Below are 22988 nucleotides of genomic sequence, written 5' to 3' on the forward strand. Positions count from 1 at the left end.
GGAAGAATGAAGAGAACAGGATACAAGGAAAAGATTAGTCCAAAGGACTAATGGACCACAGCTACCATGGCCTCCAACAGACTGAGTCCAGTACAGCTAGATGGTGCCTGGCTACCACCACTGACTGCTCTGACCGGGATCACAACAGAGGGTTCTGGACAGAGCTGGAGAAGGATGTAGAACAAAATTCTAACTCACAAAATAAGACCAGATTTACTGGCCTGACAGACTGAAGAAACCCCAAGAGTATGACCCCTGGACACCCTTTTAGCTCAGTGGTGAAGTCACTTCTGAGGTTCACCGTTCAGCTAGGGATTGGAAAGCCCCATAAAACAAAAAGGGACTAGTGAGGCACAGCAGTCCAGGGACAAGGACTAGAAGGCAGGAGGGGACAGGAAAGCTGGTGATAGGGAACCCAAGTTTGAGAAGGGACAGTATTGACATGTCATGGTGTTGTTAACCATTGTTATAGGGCAATATGTGTACTAACTGTTTAATGAGAAAATATTTGTTCTGCAAACCTTCATCTAAGGTACAAAAAAAAAAAAAGAATTATCTATGTGAGATCAAATTAAATTGACAACAGTAACTCAAAAGGTTTGATGGGAAGCCCAGGGGGCAGTGAGTTGAGATAATGGCGATAGAATAATTTGGAAAAGGATAGGGAGAATAGCAGCACAACTGGAAGAATGTAATCAATGTCACTGAATTGTACATGTAGAAATTTTTGAAATGGTGTAACTTTGGTGAGACATGGTTCCTGCCCTCACAAAAATGTCAATCACAGCACTCACTCCCCTTTTTTATAATTACAGTTTATTGTCTGTCCTCTCTTAGACCTCAGATTCCAGGAGGGCAAGATCTGTGCTTTGCCTATCATTGAGCCTTTAGTACTTGCCACAATATCTACTGCATGATAACATTAAATTTTTAAAAGCAAACGCTGCTCAGTTTAGTATATTTTTCCCCTTAACATGTTGTGTGGGAGAAAAATCCTCACCATTTTCTATGTTCTAAGATGTTTTCAAAACTAGTAAAGCAGGATATTAGACACTGTTAGATACTATTTAGAGTATCTGCTATATAGCACTCTGCTTGGTGTTTTACATTATCTCATCTTTAATGCCAAATTATATTATTATATAATTATTATATTATATTATTATGTTATTTCTTTGAAGAGACTGGGATTTCTTGTTGGATAAATGACTTGAATCCCAAGGTGTTTAAGTGGTAGGACCAAGGCTTGAACTCTCATCTTCCTCATTGCAAAGCCTATGCCCTTGCTACTAGCCGTATGCATTTCTGTTTAGGGTAGATCAGAGAAATAAACATCCCCACATTTCAAAACAAGAAACATAAATATTTAAGCTTCTAGGATAGCTATGGATGCTTTTACACCCCTTAAAAAGGAAATACATCATATTAAACAGAACTCAGCCACTAATCACAGAAAAAGATACTACCTATTATTTGAAAGGGTTTGAAAATGGGAGCCCCAATATCCATTTTGAAATCTAAGGAAGAAATGTTCGTAAGAAAAATAGCACCACTGCCCTTATTTATTACTAAATTGTCTTTCTTTGAAATCCCAGATATAAGTGAATGGCACAGATTTGAATGAAAATGTCCATAGAGCCAACTGTTGGCCTTTGTTAAAGTTTTCAGGAATTGAACAAATTTAAAATATTGTGAATTTGGGGGTAAATTTTCCTAATTGCTAGGGTCCAAATTTTATTAATAATTATCTGGCCATATGATCACATTTTACTTAGTCATAAAATGGATATTTACATAGCCAAACTTATATTTGATTGGTAGAAACAACTGTACAGATTTAAAATTTTGTACCCAACTGTTTAATAGCATTTGATCTAGTTCTGAGTATGTCATTAGCAAATCAGTCACAACACTAAAAAAGATGGCCCCCTTCCCCACCTATTTAAATTCCAAAATGGAGTGATCAGTAATGACTTTATGTTTCTGCAGGTGCTAGCTATGGAAGATCCTTAGCTAGCAATATGAAGGAATTTGTAGGAAGAATAGGCTTTGTGACATCCCATGTGTAATGATGGCTGCTACGTATTTACCAGGATTCATTGAATCATGGCAGTAAATGAGGCCTAGAACCAAAAGGTTGGCAGTTCAAATCTACCAGCTGCTCCTTAGAAACCCTATGGAGCAATTCTCTGCCCTGTAGGATCGCTATGAGTCAGAATCAACTCTACAGCAACGGGTTTGGTTTTTGGTTTTAGAAGATATTAATAGCTAACATTTATTAAGAGCTTTCTATGTGCCAGGAATTATGATAAGTACTCTACATGGATTTAATTTTGTTCCTTCTAGCAACGCTGTGACTACAATCAACTGGAAAAGGGAAAGAGTAAGGATTTACCAAGACTTTCTTCTCCAAGAGTTCACATACTTAACAGCTGTGCTACAATGACCACACAGAACCAGTACTTAATTTCACAAACCAATAAACAGAGGCCAAGAGGCATTAAGTGACCTGTCCCAGGTTACAACTCTACAGGCTTTATACTAGTTCCTAGCCAACCTGATTCCCAATCCCTTGTAATTTTCTCTCTACTTATGTTACAGCAGGACTCACCGATATCTCATGTTCACATTAAAATAAAAAAAAAAAGTTTCTGTTTCTTCCTCCATATGGAGAACAACCAAATTGCACTCACCTGTACTGGACTGAACAATTCCAGAGTCTACCGTTTGTCCAAGAAGATCATACTGGTTGAGGCGTGACCCATCTTCTGCTACAACTACTGAGCGTGCTGGCTCTCTGGTCCACTCATAAACAACTTCTGCTCTTGTATAAGCATCTAAAAGGAAAGAATGGAAAATAGTACATGTGCTTTCTCATTTTATGTCTCCTAATTAGTGAGTTTTATCCGCTTCCTATTTTCTACTTCATGGTTCCAGAGGGCAGGCTAGGAAATGAAAGCCCACATGCCTTAGTCTAGGAAAACTAAGACATATTTTTCTGATTCATTCAGTTGTCTATTTACTCTTCCAACACATGTCTATTAAACATCTACAAAGTAAAACGTGCAAAGTACTGTGCTGGGGAGAGAGCAGAAACATAACAAATGAGGGTTTCTGCCTTTGTGGAACATACGTTGTAGTGGTAGGGACAATAAACCGTTAATCTAATAAAGATATCATTTTGACTAGTGGTAAGTGTAATAAAGTTATATACAATAGAATAAAGTGATACAGAATGAAACTTCTTTATTTTAACTAAAGGAGTCAGAAAGGGTCTTTGAGGAAGTGAAATTTATAGAGAGGCATGACTATGAGCCATCTGAAAGTCTTGGAGAAGGTTTGCTGGACAGAGGAAATAACAAGCTTCTTCCTCTAAGGCAAGTATATACTTGGTGTGTTTGAGGAAAATCAGGAAGACCAATGAGGAGAGAGGGAGGTGCATGCGAGATGAAATGAGATTAAAGGCAGTAGCTTGAGTTCAGATTATGTCAGGCCAGGAGAAGGTCATTATAAACGTGAAAAGAAGCACTGGACAGTTTGTTTGCTGTACTACAATTTTCAAATGAAAACTGATTTTACTTCCTTTGCTATTAATTAACTTTTTCAATGATATTCACAATAATGATGTTGATGATGATGGTGATGATAGCTATTGACATTTCTCAGACATTTTCATTTGCCATGTCACTTTTTAACCTAGCCATCCTTCTGTATGAGAGGTTAGGTCATATCCCTGATCTTTGATTTGTGCAGGTTGGGTGAGGAGGGTGTACACCATGAAGAGAGAAGAAAGGGAAGGAATTCCATACCTTTTTTGATTTCTAGTCACAGAACACACAAATTCTCTGTTTATTTGCAGAGTGATTAAAAAAAATTAAAGAACATCACATTAGCAAAAGCAACCTGTTACTGGGGCTGTTGAGCGAAATATATGATAGCAAACTTTGACCTTACTATGAAAATTTGATCCTTTGCCCAACTTCTTCATGAGGCACAGTGAAGACAGTGCCCAGGACCCACATTTTAGAAGCCACAAAGTTGTTTTAATCTCTTTTAACTTAAGAAAAATGAATATAACCTTCCTGGACTATATTATATTAGTCTTTATACTAATGCAGTCATAAAATACAATTTCAGTAGTATAGGGAGAAATGGACCCACAAAGACAAAAGTGCCTAGGGCCCACAAAAGTCACAGGGCAGCCCTGTTTGACCCAACTCTCATCATGAGGCAACCAGGTTTGGGTGTTATATCCAAATATGTATTTGTCCAAGCTAAAATATTATATGATGTAAAATGATGGTTACCTTTTTATATGAATATGAGGCTGGCTCAGAAAAGATGCTGTGTCCCTCAGTCTCTAGACCAAAGCCTCTTAAAGTGACCGACTTTCTTCTGAGATGGACAATGCAGAAAAATGTAGTCACTATTCCCTCAATTTTACATGGTTATCCTCTCTGAACTGGCCTCATTCCTGGACTAACAATCAGATATTTTTTAGTAACAAACATTGCCAGATGTTTAAGACTGTACTGGGAATTAATGTATTGGTTAGTGGTTCTTACATGAGACTTGTTATTTTAGGCATCATCAAGTCGATTCTGACTCATAGCCACCCTATGTACAACCACAGAAAACACTATCTCTTATTGAGCCATCACCACATTTGTTGCCATATCTGAGCTCATTGTTGCAGCCATTGTGTCATCTCATTGAGAGTCTTCCTCTTCTTCGCTGACCCTCTGCTTTACCAAGCATGATGTCCTTCTCCAGGGACTGGTCCCTGCTGATAATATGTCCAAAGTATGTGAGACGAAGTCTCCCAGCCTTGTTCTAAGGAGCATTCTGTCTTTACTTCTTCCAAGACAGATTTGTTCTTACATGAGACATGTAAGAGTGACAAATGAATTAATTTGGAAATTTGTCCTCTTTAACTTTTTTTTAAGTTTTCTGAAATATTTCAGCATTGTATATAGTGTACATCAGTTAGAAAGGTCTAAAATTCGATTTTTTTAAAAGTTCCTTTGATTTTTTTTAAGGGCAGAGCACACTAGGTTGACCAGAACCATATTGCTTACAATTTAAAGGTAACGACATTCAGTGAAAAGTTCTTCTGATGATAATTTCTTATTTTTCAAATAGAAGGGTATTACCTAAGAAATCTTTGAATTTATGGTAATATGGAATCATTGAATGTTCAAATGGAAGAGCCTTAAAAGTCATATAATTTAATATTATTTTACATGTGGTAAACTGAGGCACAGAAACATTCAGTTAATGGTTTAGGTGCATAGATACCAGAAAACTGAAACGAGGATTCAGAATGCCATTCATTCTATCCCACTGATATTTGTAAGGTTGTTCTAGGTATAATCTGTATATTATACGCTCATAAGCCAAGTGAACAATATTTAGTAGTTACATAATTAGCAATGAACCTATTTCTAGACCTTATGTCATTTCACACTAAACTAAACTCTTGTTATTATATCACACCACCAAGAGCAACAATGCCTGGGCCCTGTCTTTTTATGCCTTGTCATGTGTTGCTAACTGGCTGCTAATATAATTGAATAAGAAACAAAAAAATGCGTTACCAGTGACTTCTCATTTCACAATTTTGGTGTCTCATTTCTTGTAATTTCTTAGTAACCCCACCATGTATAAAAGGCTAGCAACTCTAAATATGACATCCATTGTGAAAGCAGAGAGTAATCATTGTTCATGTTTCTCAGTGGAAATATCCCATAACAAAGAGTAATTTCATACGGTGATCTTGATATTTTATGATATAGAAGACGGCTATACTGAAGACCTCACAATAAGTGATATATTCTATTGTTTCCTCATGAAACAATAGGTCCTATGAAAACTTAGTTGATGTGAGACTGTTCAGCAGAAATAATAGAAGGTAAAAAGAGCCTTCAACTACTTAATCAATAATTTTAAACTTAGCTATCAAATAAATCAGCAGATGACATAAGATTTTTTTTTTTTTTTTTAATACGACAAAAAGGCTTTGATTGGGGTTACACCAGAACTTTGTGGAGCTAAAACACTGGGAACACAGATGCAGTAGCAGGACAGCAGCTTCTACTTGACATTATCAGTTCACTTTTCTAGGCCTCTGATTTTCCATTTGAGACAGGTGGCCTAAGTAATTGTTAAAGTTATTTATTGCTCAGAATTCATTTAAATTTCTATCTAAACCTCTCTCCTTGCTTATAAGGTACAGTGTTTGATAATCACTCAACAAACAATAATTTATTAAGTCCTTACTAGTGCTAACACTTGACTAGATGTCAGAATCCATGATCTGAATCTCTTCTTTTATTATCAAAGCCTCCTATTGCATTTTCCCAAAAAAGCAATTAAAAGATGTCAGTTGTATCATGCATTTTGTCTTCAGGTTATCTGACCTTCTTAAGAGGGCTTTATCCCTAACAAATGTAATTTGTAATTGTAATTTAGCACCGACAAACAGAATCTAGTGGATAGTGGTAAGGAAAACATCTGTTTTTCAGAGTTGAGCTCTTATCAACATATGGATTATGTTGCTTCATAAGCCACATAAACATTTATTAAAGTTTTCCACTAAATCGGAATCTCCCCTTGATTATCTCTTGCTTTTCTTCTTCTCTATTATTTTGTCAAGATGTTTGTTCTAAAAACTGGGTCGAAGTATTTTTAACCCACTTTTGACCTCAGTTTCTTTACCTTTGAAATGTGCTAATTAGAACAGTTCAGAGAACTGAATATACAACAAATGGATTACTGCCTCTTCCCATGCCAATATTGGCAATAATAACTGTCATGGTGTGCTCTCCCATGGAGCACACACTGTCTGAGCCTGTCTTCCACTGTCAAGACTTCTCTGTTTAAATTTAATCCCCCACAGGCCTTAAATCCACTTTTCCAAGGCCATCTTTGCCCAGACTTAAACATTGATAGGGCATTTAAGCTTGATTTTTATAACATTTATCCATTCAATAAGTATTTATTGAGTGTCTACATTGTATCAGGCTTTGTGCTCTGAAACTGTAAATAAAACAGATCCTACTCGCATGGAGGTTAGAGTCTCCAGATCCCCCCAAAAATGTTACCCAATAAATAAGACAAATAATTATAGCTGTGATAAATGCTATAAAATGAATACGTATTGCTTTCAAGAAGAATGGTGAGGCTATGTACAAATTTAGATAAGGTCATCAGGGAAAGTCCTAGGAGATGGCATTTTTTGCTGAGATTAAGAGGGACCGAAAATGCCAGCCATACTAAGAGCCAAGGGAAGAGCAAACCAGGCAGAGACAAGAGCATGTGCAAAGGCTCTGAGGTGAAAAACAGCCTATGACAGTCTACATCAGAAGGTCAATGGGACTGGAGCCCAGTGATCCTGGGGTGTAGAAACAGGAGATCAGTTGCAATAGTCAGGGCCCTGGTCATGTAACTGATAGACCATGGTAAAGAGTTTGGACTTTATTGAATACTGTTTCTGCATGGAAAAAAAAAAGTCACTGAAGAATTATTTTGCCAACAATTATCATGATAGCATTTATAGTATAAAAGGGGTCACTGTCATGTGAAGAAGAGCTTAGGGGAAATGAGAAAGAGCGGAACGGGGCAAACTGTTAGGAATCCCTTTTAGTAATGCAAGTGAGAAATTATTGTGCCTGGGACTATGGGCTATTTGGCTAAAAGTCAGTGTGCTTGAATTCTGAATTTAGTTCAGAGACATGAAAAGAGAATTTTGGAGGAATGGAAGAAAACATACAAATCCAGCATGTGAACTGTTTGTAAGTGGGACTAAAATAAGTGCCGTTTCTGGAGTAGGAGCCTAGTCCTAATACTTGTTGCTGTTGTTAGCTGCCGTTGAGTATGCACAGTGGAAAAAATGCTGTCCACTCCTGCTCCATACCTATGGTTAGTTACAGATCAGACCATTGTGATCCATAGGGCTTTCATTGGCTTATTTTCAGAAGAAGATTGCCAGACATTTCTTCCTAGTAATAATTATTAGGTGTATGAAAATGGGAGAGGGGGGACTTATGTTCTTTGGCTTATGTTTTCTTATATGAACCAGATACTATTTGTTTTCCATTCACTATCCATTCCCTGCTTCCTACAATACCTGCAGTTTTCTTTGGGTTAACATTGTGTCCAGATAAACATATATACTTTCCCAACCTCTTTTGCAGTTAGCTTTGGCCATGTGACACACACCTTTGATTAATGAGGTGTGAGTAGATGTCGGTTAGGATTTTAGTGAAAGATTTTATTTTCTTGACACAGGCACTATGTCTTCTTCAGCCACTACTCCTCCTTATCTGGAAAGTTGAAATGCCTGGAGCTGCAGCAACCATCAGTGACCAGGAAGAACATCATCTAAGGACATCTTAAGATTTTAGCCCTCTTAAGATGCTGAACTAACCTGCAATCAATCAGTGATCACTTATCTTCAGATAGCTTACATAAAAATATAAACCCTTCTTTTTTTCAGTTACAGTCATTGTTGAAGGCATTCCTGACTTATATACTTAATATGCAATTTACTGTTCAAACCAGGGCACTTACGAAGGTAAAAGTGGACACTAATAATAATTACACTAAGATAATAGGCATAAATTAGTACTATTTCAGACACATTGTGTTATATGGTCACCCTAACTCTAAGGTTATTTTGTGGATGAGATGAACCTATACATCTAAAATGTTAAATATATTGCCTGAAATACAATTAACACATAATACATGTTGTTAGTATTAAAAATGGAACTGCTAATCAGAAAAGAACATGAAACAATCCATGACGTACAAGAGACTTATTAAACTGGAAAGAAGTTGAGGTGAAGGGAGTTATCACCAAAGGTTGCTTTAACTGATAGTTTGTGAAGTAGGCTACCCTTGAGTTTCAGTATAGGAAGAGATGTATAAATAGAGAAAGTGATCGCTCTGTGCCCAGTGCTGCTAGGAGCCTGAAGGCCCTTTGCTATTTTCTTTGCTTACTGTCTTCCTACACTACCACTCTTTTTCTTCTATGAATCATATCTTCACCAAAATAGTTGCTTAGACTGCCTCTCTAGTGAGAACAGAAAACTAGTTAGGTAGTCCAGGAGTTGACTCAGCCATGTACGTAACTCCACTGCAGAAAAGCAGGAATACGTTATTCCCACTCACTCTCATGCATGCAAACTAGTCAAAAGCAGAAGGGTTGAGGGAACACCAGAGAACCTACTTCTCCTGGCCACTGCTCTTGTGGCTCCTCTAGGATGTGCCTGCTTGTTTTCAAATGGCAAAAACCCAGAAAGTTATTATAAAAGGATATCTGAGATACCTTCAAGAGCATAAATATATGTACGAATTCCATGAGATATCCAAATAGATCTAGAACTTTCCTAAGAGTTTGATTAGGGGAAATTGTTTGCTGGCAACATCTGTTAGCTGTAGGTTTTCACCATTAAGAAATGCCTACTTCTTGTCCTTTGCCACCTACCAGTGTTTCCATTTGGTAAACAAGTTGAATTATTTCTAAAGTCAAAAAAGTATCAGTAACAATGTAAAATAAAAAGAATAATCTCCATTTCTTTGAAGGAAAATGTTATACATGTGGTATAAGCATCCATACGCTACTCCTTTTTCCACAAATGCAACTTCAACAAAAAACAGAATTCTCCCACTAAATAGTTTAATACGTGCTTTCTAGGCCAGGAAATAAAGAATAGCAGCTTTTTTGAAATACCATTAAATATTGCAGTAAAAGATTATTACTTATAGAAAGTTCTTGCAGAATAATGTTCTTTAAGCTTTCTTGAAAATCTTTTAACTGTCTCTCTGACAGATATAACTGATTGGTGGTCTCTTGCTCAAATACTTAAATGTCTCATAAGGATAAAGAAATTTTAAAATAAATTTACTTACAGCTTCCGAATTTTAGTGGGCAGGCATGGGCATCCATAGGGAAGTCTTCCAAGTGCATTGGACATTCAGCTCTCACTGTCAGCCTTGTCAATTAAGAGAAATGAAGTACACAAACAAGAGTCCAATAGATTAGATCCTTCCTAATAAATACAGTTGGGATGTTACTTACTGTAGCAAATGTATTAACAAAGCTGGATGACAGGAACAAACTGCAAAGCTATGCCGAGCTGTTAATAATAGAATTATCTAAAAAGAATTATTTACAAGGATGACTGGATTCTATCCATTTTGTGTTTGTTTGTTTTGAGAACATAGGTGACAATAGATTTTGTGCAATCTGCAAGCATTGCTATTGTTTTCCAAAACAAGTTATCACCAACTAATCCACCTGACTACAGCAAATCCTTTGAGAACAAAACTAGACATAAGCAAATAAATACTTGTTTAAATAATGATTCATCCTTGGTTAAGAAGAAGACTTGGATACCAAGGAAGAGAAGCAAATTTCCCTTTTCCTAAATGCAGCTCACCCTATCTCCTTCCTTAAAAAATAGCAACAAATGCATTAAAAAAAAAAAAAAAATGAAGAAATAAGTGCAGGAGGAACTATTGTAAGGCCTTATGAGACTGATATTAATTTACAGTCTTCTTGAGAGTTTGTATGTGATCAGCTTTTTCTTAGGGATTTTCTCCTTTTGTCACTGTAGCCCATCCATTTAGTTTTATTTAGAAATTCACTGCCTAATTAAAGCCAGGACTCTGCTGTGCTTCTCTTTAGTCCATATGATCTGGGAATGTAAATTCTATCCATGCCTTAAAGGGGTTGTTAAGAATCCACTGAAATATAGTTGATCCCGTTTTGTGGAATTAAGAGGGAATTTATATCCACTTGTCTCATATAGCTTTAAGCAGAGATATTTACTCAGATTATTAAGTAGCTCAGGAAATGTAGCAGGAAGACTTTATAGCCAGTAAAATCATTAAGGAAAATCATTAAGTAAGATAATTAAGCTAAAATCATTAAGCAAAATCACCATATTGATTAAAACAAATATGAAATATGAAAGTTAACTATTAAACTTGCATTCTTAAGTGAAATCATTAAACAAAATGATAGTACATTAGCAAAGGCGCAGGGAAATTTGGGAGATGCAAGATATAGGCCAGTTATTGATGAAGGATACTGCATATTTCAGAAACCATGAATTAGCAAATTACTCAGGATATGCACTGAATTGAGGTTCAAAGACAAGTCTGGGTTGCTTAGAGGGAAAGAGTATTTCAAATTTCAAATATAAACATGTCCTACTTGGATGATTTGGCAAGGTTTCAACACATGTGTCCATAGGTTCCCTTTCTCTCTCTCTCTCTCTCTAATTTGGGGACTTTTTATTCTTTAATTCCAGCTGTACTTGGACCAATCCTGTCTAGCTGGGTCCAACATCTAACATGGCTCTTCAAGCACTTTTTTTTTTTTTTTTGGTGGTGGTTGGGGAGGTGGTTTGGATGCCTGTATATGCTAAGTGTTCTGGCAGCTTACTAAAGGCAAAATATTACTTTATTCCTATGCTAAATACAATCCACCACAATGAGGATTTTACCTTCATTACCTTTGTATACCAAAGGAACAATTGGATGGTCCGAATTGCCAGACAGCGACCAAATCTAAAAAGGCATCATTCTTAGAATTCAACTGGGAAGGAAATAACATCTTCCCTCAAGGATCAGTGGTGGACAAGTCTTAATTTCTCATAAATTATGAGTACCTTAAGTGACTGTTTTTTTCTTTCAAAACTGCTCAAAATTTTATTTCATTCATGTTCCCTTCATTCAGCCATCAAGTATTGAGTACTCACTAGATTCTAAAATTTCTAGTAACCTCAAAAAGGAGGAAATGTTTATAAACCATAGAAAAAGTCTGCATGATCTTCAATTTAAACAAAATTAAGACAATCTTTATTCTCTAGCTAATGATACCGGTGTAACTTCATATACTTCAAATACATATTTTCCACTTGAGTCTTTTAAGAATTGTTTAGCTTTCTCTAATTTTCTGTTTATTTGCCTTCCTTCTAATTACAAACACTTTCAGATATACAACTTAGAAAGCTTCTAGAAATTTCATCTAGACCTTACTGGAATGCAAGAATATGTGTGATTTACTAGAATGAAGAAGTTCCTCATATTGAACCAGAGTGACTGGAAAAATAGATTGTGCTGTTGTATTACCTAATATATATACTGCCAACATTTTTTTCATTTCTTTTCTAATCATATTTAGCATTTAAATACTTGTGTAATATTTAAGCAAGTCCCCCCTCCTCATAAGAGAGTAATTTTTAAAGATGAACAAAAAAAACAGGAAAGCAAATCTCTGCCTTGAGCCATCAGCTTGACAACTGCCTAAAAGTAGAGAATGAAGCACAGAAATATATACAAATAGAAGCATAACCATCTTACCTCATGGTGTACAACAATGTGCCATCCTCTGTGATCCGCAGGAGTTTGTTGGGCATGGTCATGTTATGGGCCACTGACTTCTTTCCATTGTGAAAAAAGGTATCCGGAGTCCAGATTTTACTTGCCATTAGGTTATTCAACCGAAGAACTGTCATGGGTCCTTTAAATTTTAACCTTTCATCCTTCCAGCTTTGACGGAAAAATACATCTATTGTATATTCCTAGGTAAATTTGGAAAATGGCAAAGTTCACTGTGTTGTATTTTGCAGTGCAAATACCTTATAAAAACAATGCATAATTTTTGCTACTTTGGAAGCAAAATATAAGCTAGGTGATGTTTTTAGAAGTAAACTTGTGTACCCTATACATATTGGTGTCGGGAGAATCATTGGTTGGCATAATTTTTTTTTTTTTTTTGTTAATTTTGAAAATGTTTGAACATTTCTTGGTCAGAAAAATTCTGCCAATTATCTCCTCATATATGTGAAAAGAAAATAACACCCCAGCCCCGACTATACCAGCCCTAGAAGAGATAGAATATATTACAAACGGATGCCAAACTCATGTTAGTCAGTAATCAGTTGCCATTAAGTTAACTTCAACTCATATATGAGTTGCTCCATAGGGTTTTCCTTACTACGAACTTTCAGAAACAGATTGCCAGGCCTTTCTTTCGAAGTGCCTTTGGGTGGGATTGAACAGACAACCTTTCAGTTAGTAGCTCGGTATTTAACTGTTTACACCACCTTGAGGTTATTATATTCATGAAAAATTTTAAATTAGATAATTCCAACCATAACAATAAACTACAGTGTTTTGAGGGTACCTTCCACGGCCTCTGACAACCTCACAACCAAACCCAGGTCAACCATGGTTCTAACATGGTAGGAAAATCCCTTCTTTTTGGCTAAGTAAAACTTTTTTCACAGTTAGTGTATATAGACTTTCAATTCTCTTACACAAAAAAGAAGATTATGAAAATAAAGAATCCATTTTCACTGGCAATTTGGATCTTTTCCAAAATGTAAAAACAAAAAATCAAGAATACAAAGTGTGCAGGTGTATGTGAGTGTGTGTTGCGTGAGTGTATGTGTGTATAAGACACATGAGAAATGTGTGAAGCTCATCATCATTCACTGCTGGAAAATCTATTTGTTTGAATAAACATAGCATTCCTTATGGCAATACCCAGAGACAAACATCTGCTAATCTGAAAACAAGCAATGAGACTTACCAGCTCCTAATATTGAAAAGGGTAACATCCATCTTCCTTGCAGTATTTGCCACGCTGATACTAAATTTGGAACTTAGTGATTTGAAATAAAGACAGTCATATTCTCTGCTAATCATATTGTGGTCCAAACTGGAAGAAAGACTGACTTGGAAACCTCATGCCATGTTTTCTTAATCCTCTAAACTCTGAAGCATCAAGAAAGCAAACATTTTAATATTATACATACCATCTTTGTTGTTGTTGTTAGGTGCCATCAAGCCAATCTCAACTCATAGTGACCCTATGACAGACTAGAACTGTCCTATAGGGTTTCCTAAACTGTGATTTTTATGAAAGCAGATTTCCAGGTCTTTCTTCCCCATAGTGTCTGTTGGGTTCGAACCACTGACCTTTTGGTTAGCAGTGGCGTGCTTAACCATCACTCCACCATCATAAGGACATACCATATAAATAATATCTGTGTGTAGACCTTCTATGTGTGAATATCTCTTTCCTAGGTTTTAAACAAGATTGGGTAAAAATTAAACGAAGGTAAATCCTTCTGACACATGTTTGCCACTGCTGAGCACTTACTGATTAAGTATCATTGCATGGTTTATAATGTGCCAGGCATAGTGCTAATGCTGAATGAGATGGAAACAAGGAATTGTAACATAATGTCAGTGAGTCTTGGAGCCGAGACAAGTGACCTTGTTTTGTTGGCTAGATTTTAGTGTCTAGAGGTGTCAGATGGAAGGCACTGCAATATATAACAGGATTTTACAGACAAGCATTTGTTAAGCATCTGCTAAATTCAGCAAAGGGAGAAGCTGTATAGGCTTGGGTGCTGCAAGAAAACCTCACAGAGGAATGGGACAGACATAAGACGGTATTTTCCCTGAGGAGAGAAATAAAGAAAGGACTGTGGATTACAACTGGCAGTAATGCAGGGTAGCAGCGCTTCACAGGGAAGCAGGGCAGACTGAGGAGAGAGAACATAGTTAAGGAGACAGTGGAAGTGAATAATTGGAAAGAAAGATTTGGAGCAGGATATAAAGGTTCCTCAAAACTTTGGCTAATAAGTTTGGGCTCAATCATTCTAGGGAGTCCTGGGAAGCAGTTTATGCTATTTGAGTATTTCTTCTCTTTCTCCCTCTCCCCGCCCCCCAATCCAATAGTGTGGGTAGGTCTACTCTGAGCTGTACATGTCTTCCACTCTGGGAAATGGACAAGTCTGATAGGTAGGGATATGGTATATGATGATATTTCTATTACTCACAATTCAGTCAATCTCTAGTCTCAGTTCACTCTGAACTAGCCAACAGTAGAAAGAATGGCCACTTGTCAATCAAGGTTCCAAGAATGTCTAAGCTGACCTTGTTCCTAGGAATCTAAGAGTGTTGAACATTTGTCTGCTTGCTGCAAGGAAACTTTTGAAATTAAAATAATTTTTAAATATAAAATAAACTTTAAATAGATTTAATATCACATCTTTGATAAGATATATCCCAAAGGCCATGATTCCAAAAAACTATGTGAAAACTTTCCAAAGTCCAGATGTTTACATGTTTATCAAGTTTAAAGTGAACTCAATTTATCTGTGTTAATGCCAGACAATGAAATTACCAAATTTATTGAAGACATTCTCCTTTTAAATATTATACCAGTCACATACACACAAATACACACACACACACTAAGCAAAACTGACTAAGTAAGCTTTTATTTTTATTTTTCCCTGGTGATAGAAGTAGAAATGAGAACTGAAATAAAAGCAGTTGATGATGATCAACTCCTGACTAATCAAGATTATAAATATTTGGTCCTCTGTATTTTGAGAACTGTATCGTGCATGATTGTCATGGTAACAGCAGATGATAGTACAAGTAGCTACTTGTATAACATGACCTTGCACCCATGGTCACAATTTAATAGACCTAGAATGGACATCTGGACCAAGATGGGCCAGAGAACCTTCTTCAGGAAGTTGGAACAAGAAAGGGGAAAAAGGTAGAGCCATAACATAGTGGTTACGAATATAAGTTCTAAACCAACGAACTATAATTGCATCATCAGTCTGCCAGCTGAATGGCCTTAAGTAAGTTTCTTCCTCTCTCTAAGCACCAGTTTCCTAATACGTCACCCAGCTATTATAAGAAGTAAATGAGTTAATACACATTAACAGCTTGCAAGAATGCCTGGCTCCTAGAAAGCTCTCAAAAAAGGTTGGAAATTTTTACTATTTGTCTTATTTCATTTTTTTACTCAACATAAATTTATATTAGACTTCTTATGTAGCTGAGAGTGAAGAAGTGTTATTTCCTTGGAAAGGTGGTAGGATAGAAAATCTGAGGGAAATGACAAGCTGGTAACAGCCAAGCCAAGCAAAAACAGAAGGCACAAAAGGGGAATCCACAGTCACAGTGTGTGAGCCAAGAGGAAGCTCTGCTTAAGAATATGTCCAAGTCTCACGTTCCAGCCCCATCACTCATGTGAAAAGTCTCTTTGAGGTACCCTGCTTGATAAAGTAGGTCCTAGGAGAATGTGAGCCTTACTCTGAAGACCTACAAAAATATCCTTAACATTCTTAAATAAACATTGTGTTGAAGTGTTTAACTTGCACCATATATTACCATCTGTGTGTACTTTGACTTAATACATTTTAACCACTGTAGAAAGCAGGGTTCTATGATTGTGCTGCCTGGATATTTCTGTCAGAACCTAGTGCCCTGGGAATGTGCCATTTAATTGCAAATTAATGGATTTTAAAATAAAGTTAAAGAGTTGTCCTAATTTTGTTTTCTATTCCAGATGAAGTCAGATGCCTTGGGAGCTAAAGTGTCTCTAGAGTTGAGTGGACTGGGTTCAAATCACTGCACTTAGCTAACTAGGTCACGTTCCTCCTTTGGAAAATGTGCATAATATTAGTGCTTAACTAAAAGTTTCAGCATGAGGATTAGAAGAAATATGATCTGTAAAACCCTGAGCATGGTGCCTGGCATATTGTAAGCATTCAATAATTTTAATGTTGTTATGGATATAGCTATTAATTAGATATTTTCTTAGCTCTCACCTAAAAAACTACAAAGTTTTTCCTGCTTTGAAAAACAGCTTTGTCATTCTGCCTTCTAATTTGATTGCCTCTAAATCACATTGCTCTTCCTTATGCATAATTCTATGATGATGTGGTTTAGATGATTAATCTTCAAGAACAGGGTGGTCAGGTATAACTTCCACTTAAAAAAAAGCAAACGGAACCAAACCCATTGCTGTCGATTCAAACTGCCGACAACTGGTTAGCAGCCACAGCTCACCAGTAGCTCTTAACCACTGGATCCATTGACATAACAATTTAACCATGATCTGGTTAAGAAGTTTCAGGCAGTGGGGTGTACTGCTGGCTTGGACTGTACTGCACTCTTCCTGTCTGATGTTTGTTCAAAGATCATGTATGAGTAAGTCATGATAACCGTAGGTCTAATGGTGTATCAAGGAGCCCTGGTGGTGCAAACAGTTAAGTACACACCTGCTAACCTAAAAGTTGGTAGTTTGACCTCATTTAGTGGCTCCAGGGGAGAAAGAACTGGCGATCAGCTACCCTAAAGGTTAAAGCCAAGAAATCCCTATAGGGCAGTTCTACTCTGTCACATGGGATTGCTATGAGTCAAAATGGACTCCACGGCACCTAACAACAGCAGTAATAGTGTATCAAAAATCCTAGTATACACCTTAATTCTAAGACAGAAAACATCATTTGTTCCTTAAATCACAATTAATCTGAATTGGTAACTCAAAACATGCCAAATATTTTTTTAAAAGGAAAGTTTTTGATTACATGTAGCTTCATTTGGAAACTGTCCCTCAGCAACTCCTACTGAGCATATACTTATCCTGAGGCACCATGCCAGGGGATGTTTTAACGTCTTGTCCCCTCTCTTGATGTTGACGTCAGTGAGAAGGGAGCACCACAGTGTAGAACTCCTGGATGCACTCCATCCCCTCATACTCTTCTGCCCCAAAGGAAGGAGAGGATTAGTGTAATCTAATGGGTGAACTTGGAAGGAGAAACTAAGCTTGCCTATCTCAATCCCTTGTTCTTGTCTTGCCCCTTTGGATGCTAGCTGTCTATAAGACTCACAAATTCGGCAGTGCTCCGCTACATCTGAAGGTTTACACAGGCAGTCTACACTCTAGCAGAGAGACGCCAACACTGCCTGTGACCTGGTGAGTATTTCTGACTGTTTCTGGAGTACACCATCTGGAAACCCATTTGTCTGCTAGTATAAACCACATTCTGTAATATCCTCATTATTAGGAAAAATGATGTTTTTGTTTCCTGTATCCCTTACTCTATTGTCTTCTTTCTCACAGTTAAAAACTCAGACAGGAAAAAGGGGTGAATTTATCAGGCCCCGTAAGTCCCCAAATTTTTAAAGATAATATAGGTCTCTAAACCTATTACCAAGTAAATAATAATTTAACACGTACTGAAAGCCTGCAATGCACTAACACTATGAAAGATGTGGAAAAACTTCTTTACATTTTTGGGCATCACATTAGGAAAATATGACATTTATACCAGGAAAATAACCTTGCAGAGCAGTACTGACTGTGACAAATATTAAATTGTGTGTTATAATCAATAAATGTGATTAGAATACAGAAAGGAGAAGTTAATATTGTTATTAGCTTAATCAGAAAATGTTTTCACCAAGCATTTGAGTCATAAAGCATTGGACTTTGGCAGCAAATATAGGGTTTAGATAGTTGGAGAGAAGGGAAAATTTCCATTATGGGTCCATGGTATGACAAGGAGCACTACTGATAGACACTGGGAGCCCTGGTGGCACAGTGGTTAAGAGGCACGGCTGTTAACCAAAAGGCTGGCAGTTCAAATCCACCAGCCACTCCTTGGAAACCCTATGGGGCAGTTACACTCCATCCTATAGGGTCGCTGTGAGTCAGAATCGACTCAACAGCAATGGTTTTGGTCAGTTTATTGGTAGACACTTTATATACATCATCTCATTTAACATTTATAATGATCCTACAATGGTAACTATAATAATATATCCATTTGACAGAATTTGAGCCTTAGAATCTTAAGTGATTTGCACAAGGTCACACTGCTGGTAGTGCTAGATCTGAACTCAGCCAGCATAACTGCTAGAGCTGGTCCTTTGAGCCCCTAAGTTGTATTGCCCCACAGAGCAGGACTTGCACAGAGAATTAAAGGCCTGGTCCTATTCAGCAAATAATGTTGGAATGAGTGAGGAAGAGTGGCAATATAGGCAGAGGAGTTTGACTTAAAATCCCTTCATGCTCAGTGGTACATACAGCAACCATGAATTTTTCAGCCTCTAGGATTCATTGCGAAGCTGCTGTACCAGTGACAGTGCATGCTGCCACAAGACAGGGGCCTTTATGACTATTTAAAAGTGAAGAGATGGGCGTTTGGTGCAAATTATTGTTTTTACAGGGTATTATATGAGGTGTCTGAATTCTAGGTAGGAAAAATAAAAATTTTGAAAATTTTTATTTGTTATATATATGTACCAATAAACCTAGGTGGGGACTCTGAGGTAGATAATTAGTAGTACTTCATATGTATCACTAAATACTTAGGGTAGGCTTTCGGGAAGGAACAAGAAAAAAAAATTCATATTACCTACCAAAAATTCAGATATACTCAATGATTCAGCATGCTTGCATTAGTGAAAACACACCGTATCAAAAAAAAAAAAAATTCAAAGCATAAAATAATTGGGTCACCAAAGTGTTAAACTTTAACTTGACTGAGACTTACTAAATGTTCTTAAGAAGAAAAGTGTCATGAGGAGAGAATAGCAAAGGAAGCTTTCCAACATGGAAAAATCCACAATGAACTAGATCTTCAGAAAGTCATCAATTAAGTTAAAATTATTGTATCTCACAGTATTCCAATAAAGTGGTCTACTCATTGACCATAATGACAAAATGAGTTGTAAGATAAATGCACAATTATGGTTGAAATTTATACTTCTGTTCCTTGACTAGTAACAATGGCTAACATTTGTTGAGTGCTTATTATATGTCAGGAATTATTTTAAGTGATTTGCATGCATTAATTCATTTAATACATGAAATAACCTCATAAGGTTGTATTATTATCCCTGTTTTAAACATGGAGAAACTGAAGCACTGAGATATTAAGTAAATTCCCCAAGGACACAGCCATGTAAATGGAGGAACTAAAATTATAACCCCGTACATTCTGGCTCAGTAACCTGTGTTCTTATCTACCACTCTGCTGTCTCTCATATGCTCTGCTGACTCTTATTTGATAATCAGTGTGTTTCATAACCTGATTATATTCAATTATCCCCTGAGCCAGCATTTCACAATGTTTGATTCATAGATTACTAGTTCTATAGAATATTAACAGGTACTGAATGAAGAAAAAGGATTTTGTACAAATATGGCTGGAAAAACACTTGATTAAATATAGTCAAACAGGTTTCATTACCCCAGAACTTGTCAAAGTTTTTACATAGCCAAGGTGGGTTCACTGCCAATAGTCACATCTTAGGAAATGCTGGCCTAAGTTGATACTTTCTGTAACTTTTATTCTGAATCATCATCCTAAGTTACTATGAAATCAGAGGACATTTTTGTTCAGATGATGAAATCAGAGGACATTTTTGTTCAGATGATGAAAACAAAAAAAGCATTTCAAAAACAATATTGAATTAATGTATTTTGTGAAATATTCATAATGACATATCTTCGTGGGTTGCTTTCCTTATATAGAAGCTTTGCTGTTATGAGTTTTAAAATAGTATACAATGTCTTCAGAGCTTTACTGATTTACCAACTCCCACCAGATATTAGAGAAATTCTTTGTAATTTATTTGGTTTGGGAAAAGAAAGAACAGGTATTTATTCATTTCATTCCCACTCTTGGTAATATTTTAATGAGTGCCTTGCAGTGAAGCTGAACATTTGTCAGTGTCTTTTTTTTTTTTAAACTCTTTCTCTGCCTAATTCTGGTTAAGTATTCACTCAGCTTGTATACTCATTTTCCATTTTTAGCCAAAAATAATTCAGGAATGATAATGTTCATGGTTTTCCAAGAACATTGCTGGCTACTTTAAAATCTGCCATCCTTGAATTAACATGGCCTCTTATGAGTCAGCAACGGGGTGGGGAGGGTTTGTTTTTTTTCCTAATTAAAATGAAGGAGAACTCCAGCTATTGGGCTTGCAGAGCATGAACCAACACAAAGCAGTCATTTCCAGGGATGGACAAAAAGAAGACTGCTGTGGTTGATAAATATAGAAATAGACCTATTCTGGGAAATAAATGGGTATTGTTCTACTATATAAATATTATGAGGAGCCCTGGTGGCACAGTGATTAAGTGCTTGGCTGCTAAAAGAAAGGTAAGCCGTTCGAACCCAGCAGCCACTCCACAGGAGAAAGATGTGGCAATTTGCTTCCATGAAAGATTACAGACTTGGAAACCCTGTGGGGCAGTTCTTCTCTGTCCTATAGGATCACTATGAGTCGGAATGGAATTGACTGCAATGGGTTTAGGTTTTTTTTGGTATAAATATTATATGCATTATATATTACATATTATATACACAGTGGCACAAATGTATATCCAAACTGTATGAGGTTGCTACCTAAAAACTTCGTCTATATTTTTCTTTTAAAAGTTAAATTTAAAAGAAAAAAAAAAAAAAAACACCCCAAGAAGACCACAGATGCAGTGTCACTTACCATATCATGGTCTGAAACGGGTCCGAAACTGGTGACGAAGATGTCAGTCTTCACTTCGGTTACACGCTCTGATGAAGCAGGAAATTGGGACAGTGAGTGTCTATCAACAGCTCTCATTAGATCTTACCACCACATACTCACATCAAATGGAAAATTTATTGGCTTTGATTAGATATTTCTAAAATTGGTCCACTGTGTAGTCCTGATAATTTACTACTTACACATGAAATTTCACAGTTAATATTTTCTACGGAGAACAGAACCTAAATATGGCACTTTGGGAAGCAGAGTCTTTACGCAGAAGTCAGCTTCTGCTAATGAATTCGTCAATAATGGACACACTTTCCTAAATGATACTAAACCATTTCACATTGTAATAAAAATATGTTAGCATATAGGATCAGCTTAAATATTCTTACACAGCTAGCCAGATCCTCTAGGTATTTAGGCTACTCTTGGGAAGTGTATAGTATACTTTAGTAAGCTTTATTAACACTTTAAGGACTCAAGGGTATGTTTTATAAGTGATTGCTTTCTTGCACTAAATCATAACTCTATTATCCTAATTATGCTCCGAAAAAAAATCTGACAACCTATATAAGTCTCTTCAATTTTAAGGATGAGAGGAACATATTATGGCATACAAAGAGTTCATTTAATAGATTCCATTTCAAGTTCAATGTGATTTTATTTTATTGGCCTCTGATGGCATATATCAACCAATAAAACATTTATTGTAGTTCTGTGATGACTCAATACAGACATTTTCAAAGAAACACAGTTACTTACCAAGAAATAGAAAAATGCTGCTTACAGAAAAGGAAACAATTTGTTAAGGGGTGAGAATGGAAAAGATGACTTTGTAATTTTCAACTTTATCTCTGAGAAGCAGCAGTCCAGGGTCTTAAGCAATTTTTTTTTTTCTTTACCAAGACATTCATATTTCTGGCATAAGACATTAACAAGGTGATCCAATATATGAAATAATGAATTCCTTTGGAAATCAAGAGCTAGCCTTTATCCCTCAGAAATTCACTTGTGCAAAGTTAATACTTTCCGTATAAATTTTCCTCAGGGAGGTCATGTTATATAGTTCACATAATGTGTATCTCAAATATCTCCTTATATAACAATCCAAGGGATTTGTTTCAATTTTTTTTTTCCAATTTCATAGGTTCTAAAATGTTTAAATGATCCTCTTGACGTAGAATCATGTGGAGTTTACTCTTTAAAAACTTCAAAATGGAGGACAAAGCTTGAGACAAAACCAAAACCAAAAAACAAAACAGACAGTTGTGTTTGTAAAACTTACTTCCAACTTCAGCTTTAATATGCTGCACCAACTGTGTATGGCTTAAGAGGCACAGTTGTCAGCAATAAGTCTCAGAAGTCTTAACACAATCATTCTCCTGTAATACCGTCCCTGTTTTCACCCATTGGCCATTCCCCTAATACCCCAATATATGTACCTCTCCATCATCATCTACACCTCTCCATTATTATATACTTTCTCTTCATATATATACATATGTATATACACACACACACACATAGATTTCTTAGCTAACACATCTGTTATTTCTTAAGACACCATCAAGAGCTCACACTTTATTAAAATTTCAGGACTACCTTTCAGT

General features: G+C 36.4%; 1 protein-coding gene across 4 annotated transcripts in view; it reads right to left on the bottom strand.

Moving 5' to 3' along the window:
* GABRA1 (gamma-aminobutyric acid type A receptor subunit alpha1) overlaps nt 1-22988 on the bottom strand; it is a 65601-nt gene that overhangs the window by 23090 nt on the left and 19523 nt on the right. For all 4 annotated transcript variants that reach the window (XM_004371232.1, XM_004371231.1, XM_004371233.2 and 1 more), the window contains 4 exons: nt 21352-21419; nt 12376-12596; nt 9916-9998; nt 2694-2837 (listed from right to left, as the gene is read on the bottom strand). In XM_004371232.1, the coding sequence (XP_004371289.1) occupies nt 2694-2837; nt 9916-9998; nt 12376-12596; nt 21352-21419 (516 nt within the window). The remainder of the gene's footprint in view (nt 1-2693; nt 2838-9915; nt 9999-12375; nt 12597-21351; nt 21420-22988) is intronic.

This window comes from Trichechus manatus, unplaced genomic scaffold (assembly GCF_000243295.1).
Source record: "Trichechus manatus latirostris isolate Lorelei unplaced genomic scaffold, TriManLat1.0 scaffold00011, whole genome shotgun sequence".
NCBI lineage: Eukaryota > Metazoa > Chordata > Mammalia > Sirenia > Trichechidae > Trichechus > Trichechus manatus.